Source organism: Monopterus albus, unplaced genomic scaffold (genome assembly GCF_001952655.1).
Source record: "Monopterus albus unplaced genomic scaffold, M_albus_1.0 scaffold427.1, whole genome shotgun sequence".
In the NCBI taxonomy this organism is placed as follows: domain Eukaryota; kingdom Metazoa; phylum Chordata; class Actinopteri; order Synbranchiformes; family Synbranchidae; genus Monopterus; species Monopterus albus.
Genome location: NW_018128307.1, coordinates 45,788 through 51,153, shown reverse-complemented (window position 1 = coordinate 51,153; position 5,366 = coordinate 45,788). Strand labels below are relative to the sequence as shown.

Genomic DNA, 5,366 nt, shown 5'->3' with positions numbered 1-5,366 from the left:
GCAGCATCATCAGCTCCACAGACAGCCTGCCGGATGACCTCAACACCTTCTACACCCGCTTTGAGACCTCCAGCCACAGCACAGAGAGGAGGCACCCACACACTACCCACCCCCCCCCCTCCCCTCCATTAACTGTCTCACCAGGAACACACAGTCCTGAGGAAGATCAACCCCCACAAAGCGGCAGGACCAGACAACATCCCTGGGAGGGCTCTCAGGGCATGTGCCAGCGAGCTGGCTGATGTTCTCAAATACGTATGCATTGACTATCTTCCACTTTTTGTCTCTCTTTATGTCATGCTCCCTTTGTTGTGGCCATGACAATGGAGACACACACACACACACACAAAGTGAAAGTGCAGATCTTGCCTTCATATTCTAAACATAGACAGCAGCTGAAATAGTACCACTCAGTGAACTTGACTTCAGCTGGACAGTGATCATCATCTGGCCTCATGAGCTCAGCTGCAGCGCTTTACAAAGCTAATGGACACACAAAACTAAAAGAGACAACATATTTTCCAATACAGCATTTTCTTTTGGTCCTTTTGGCCGTATTTGCAAAAAATGAATACACATTTTAAAATGTTTCTAAACACTTTAAATATTTTTAGGTAAGAAAACATCCTTTTTTAAAAGTAGAAACAACTACTAAATCAATCTAACCGTAAATAAGGCTCAGATTTTGTTGTTTGTGCCAGCTGAGAGCATCTTGACCAGCTGCATCACTGTCTGGTATGGCAGCACTACTGCTATAGACCGCACGCACCTGCAGAGAGTGGTAAAGACTGTGGAGAAGATCACTAAGACTCCACTGCCCTCTCTGCAGAGCATTTACCACCGCAGGGTGTGTAGGAAAGATGCCTCCATCCTCAAGGACCCCACTCACCCCCAGCATGGACTGTTCACCTCCCTACCCTCTGGCTGGAGGTTCAGAAGTGTGAAATGCAGGACCACTAGACTGAAAAACTCTTTCTTTCCCTCTGCCATCAGACTCCTAAACAGCTGAGGAGTTTATTACCAGGAAATACATCATGTACTGTTTACATTCTCAGTTTGCACAATGACTGTTGACTGCCGCACATGCTGCTCCCATGCAGCATACATTCTTTGTTATATTCTTATATATTTTTTTATTATATTATTGTATTTGCTGCTTAAAGTGCCTTAGATTTTGTGTTACTTATCTACTTTATATTTCATTTGTATTTTGTGGCATTCATGTGGACGGCAAAGTAAAAATTTCATTGTACAGGGAAACACATTTCCTAACTGTGCATATAACAAATAAACACTTTGAACTTGAACTATATAGGTAGGTGACAGTGGTGTGGTGGGTAGAGCAGTTGTTTCCCAACCAGAAAGTTGAAGGTCCGAATCTTGGTGCTGGCAGTCGAAGTGTCCTTAGGCAAGACAAGGATGTGTGATTATCTGTGTCAGTGGCCCGATATAATTTTGAACTTGCTGTTTTGTTCATCATTCCTACTGGACATCCAAATATTTTATTCTTTATATGGCAAGTTTCGTTAAGCACGACACAAAATCCCTCAAACAGCTCCAAATGAGTGACTATAAGGTGGCTCCCAGTATTTTTAGGCTCCATATATTTAAATTTGGCAACTTGTAGACCAATAATTAATCATAATTAAGTAATAAATACAAGATTTCTTCACTGGAATTTGGCTAGCACAATGGAGAAGGCAGAATCTCTTCATACAGAGACTGAAGTAAATATAAATTAGTAATTAAATTAATCATTAAGGAGAATCAAAATAATTAGAACCATTTATAATCTTTGGTGTCTGATCAACATTTTTGGGAAGGATGTGTGTTAAAGAGAAAGAAAATGGCGTTTTTGTTCCTCTAACTATGACTCAGCATCTCCTAAATCCAAAGAAGAATCTCTCAATGATGAGATCAGTATGGTCTAATCTGAAATTTCTTATCAATGTACCTGCACAAACTGGTTATGTAGGCTGCTGTGATAGTTAATGTTGAGCATGTCCTCTTTGCTTGGTGAGAAACTTGCTCATCTTGTCAGGTATGATGATTACCAGGACATCATTTCTCCTGTTTCTGAGTAATGTTTGTACTGTTCTAAAGTACACATAACTGTATGTCATAAACAGTAGAAAGTTAGCTATGTAACAGCCCTGTGCTTTGTTTTACTGTCAAACACCTACATGCCAAAAGGACTCGGGCCTTGCGGCTGACCAGCATGCCATAGCGATTTTGGGCAGCACAGTCGTACTCGCCCACATCTGTGTCAGTCCCCTCTCTGCGTTTCTGGAAGCTCTGGATGAACAGCGTGCCATTCACCAGCACCTGAACTCGTTGGCCGGTGGGTAACAGCACCCCATTTTTACGCCAGGTAACCATGATCGGCTCTTCACCCTGCACCCGACAGTCCAGCATGAGAGGGTGATCTCTCACTGCAATCACATCACTGGGCTCCAGCAAGAACGCCAGCTCTGAGGCCAGAGAGCCACCTACAAACAAGAGAAAAGATAAAGGCAGGTTATCAAAGAGGGAAAGGTTGATTAACTACTTGTCTGGTTGCTCAAAATGACCATCCAAAGGAATTTTCAAACTCAGAAATATAATCAAGTTTATGAAGAATCTGTGTGAAGCCCTCTAACCCCGATTCCTGTTTCATGATGCTTTTTCAAATGAAGGGCATAAAAAGAAATGTTTTCACAGTCGATATGCTTTAGAAAGATGTTTGATCAAAATCTTTTGAAAGGGACTGTGTCTGAAATGTCAGGCCCTGTCCCTTTCCTAATATTCCCAGCCACAGAAATGTCACAGAACTTCATTACACTTTGGAAGTCAAAGGGATGTATTTTTTTCAATACTTTTAGGACACTTCAGAAACAATGTCTGTAAAGGACTTCAGACTGAAATCAATGTGATTTTTAGCGGTGCAAACTGCAAAATTGCAACTGTTTACAAGTGGTTGTGACTAATTACAAAAAAATTCAAGCAAAAAGAGGAGAAGCGCTAGAGTTAAATAATGGAAAGAACTGGGTAACATTTGCGATTAATCACACAAATACACACAGTCCTACTCTACACATGCATTTGATTGGTGTGCATGCTGCCATCTAGCTTAAAGCTATCATATAGCATGTACAGCAGAGGTCTTCTTGGTCAACTTCAGCTTCAGCGCCTTTTAAATGCACATCACAACCTATGGAAACTAAGAGGTTAGAGGCTAAAATGTATGAGTATCCCACTCATATTTTAGTCTCTAACCTCTTAGTTGTATGTGGGAAAGCAGCCTTTAAGTGGTGGAGTGTCTTATATAAAGACAGAAAAATGGTGGGTCATAAAAAATTCAACCAATTTTTCATCTCAAACCCACAAACATCCCATGGTTCTAGAGACAAAAGCACAGGGAGGCTTCTCTGTCGAACACCAAGCCTCAGGGAACCCTACCCGAAAAACCCCACTGGACACCAAGAAACATCTAACTTGATTGATAGCATATTTGGTCTTGCAGCCGATATTGCATACTGAAGACGAGCCACAAACTGAATGCCAAAGAGCCATCGAGCCACAGAGGGCAACAACAATACTCAAGCTGGGGAAGAGAAGGCAGGCGAGGGTTGTCGAGGTCAAGTTAAGAGAACCTCTTTTGAAGCAGGGGCCAAATGTGACAATGGTGTTGTGACTATGCTTATTTTCACCCAACCCCCAGTAACCTCTGTAAAATCTTCCATCAGCCACCATGCACCCAAGGGCACCATCTGCCCTTTCTTATGCATCCCCTCCACCCCTCCCGTGTCTTTCCATCCTTTCAGCTCCATCTCTGAGGTGACTTTCCCATGCCACCAGATCCCTCTTCGTCCCCCTTGTCCCCTCTCCTACATGACCCTGGTGACACTACCAGCCTTCCCTATTTTCTTTTGGCTCTTTTTTTGGTGTTAATGTCCTCATATGCAAAGAGTCTCAAACCCTTGCTTTAGCTGCTTTCCTTCCCAGCTCTGAAGCAGTAACAATTGTAGTTGCACTTGAACCTGCATGATGCCTTATCAGTGTCACTGCGGAGTCTTGCATCTGTTCGGTCAAACAAACCCTTTCCTTCCACTCGGCCGCCACCTGCACACCAACATTTGTCCAGCCAACCTTCAAGCATTACATCCCGTTCACAGCAGATTGCAGCTGAACTGGACTTTAATTATTTGGTTTCAGTGGTTTTGTTTATTTCTCTTTCCAGTGTTGTTGTTTCTCTCTGAATGTCAGCTGATGCTATTTGCTAATGTGCTGAACATCATTGTCAGTACACATGTATATTGTCAATGTTTTAAATTAATGAAAAAATTTAACATTTTCTAAATTATTTGGAGATAGTTAACTAGCAATGCAGACACTTCTAAGCGTAGGGTTCAGGCTTTGAAATATAGTACATTTGGTTTGTGCGTGCTTAAGGCCCTAAAGTATTGCATAAAACTTTATGGTAACATGTCTTTCCAAGGAAAACATACAGTATGTTACTGTTAAATTTGTTTTAGAGTGGAGGGAGAGATCTCAGAGAGCTATATCTCAGAATCTGCATGGACAGAGATCAAATCCCAGTAGAGCTAGCCAAGAAGATAAGAGTTTTTGAAATATGTTCTAACCTCACCTTTAACAAATGTACCACTTCCCACCTTGTCCTAAATGAATAAAGTATCCTCCACAGAAATTATTACATTCAACATAACCACTTTCTATTGGCTAAACCTGGAAAGTTTGAAATGGTACAGACTGAGATAAACATAGCACAGCTGTGGCTATTTTGACATTATAGTGTTGAGGTATAAGTCCTGGCTCTGGAGTTGATGAAATGGCTGTGGTTTTCTAACAGTCCACAAAGTGATAGATTGTTTGCTTATCCACTGTCTGAACATAGAGCATAGCTGTCCGCCATCTTCATGATCTCTGCCATCAGCTTTACTGATGTGTCATATCAAGAAGTGAGCACCTGCTCTCTTGTTAATGCAAGAGCTTCCACCCAGCAGATGCAGCCAGCAGAAGAGATTGTGGGTCTACTGGTCAGCTATGTCTGGACTGGCTGATATAACGCTGCAATCCCCCGAGCCTCCCTTACCTCAGGCCTGGTAATGAAATTCAGGGCTCCCAAGGGGGACTTGCATTGCATTCTGTGGCCATGGTTATCAAACACATGGTGTGAGACCTAAAAGGCCTCCATCTTTGATGGCGAGTGTTTAAATGGGGGTGGGGGGAGCTTTCCACTTGAAAATCAACATAATGTCTACATAGCAGACACAAGATGACTTCTAAAGGCTGGTTGCTCATACACTATGTATTGTTCTTTTAGTTCTGGTAAATTGAAACTATGACCATATACAGTACGAGAATAA

At 42.1% G+C, this 5,366-nt stretch overlaps 1 protein-coding gene across 1 annotated transcript in view; it reads right to left on the bottom strand.

Moving 5' to 3' along the window:
* The window catches only part of LOC109952036 (immunoglobulin superfamily DCC subclass member 3-like), a 22,902-nt gene extending 19,093 nt beyond the window's left edge, over positions 1–3,809 (bottom strand). Inside the window, exons 1-2 of the mRNA XM_020586873.1 lie at positions 3,737–3,809; positions 2,184–2,489 (exon numbers count right to left, since the gene is read on the bottom strand). Coding sequence (XP_020442529.1) covers positions 2,184–2,489; positions 3,737–3,809 — 379 coding nt within the window. The remainder of the gene's footprint in view (positions 1–2,183; positions 2,490–3,736) is intronic.
* Positions 3,810–5,366: the final 1,557 nt, after the last annotated feature.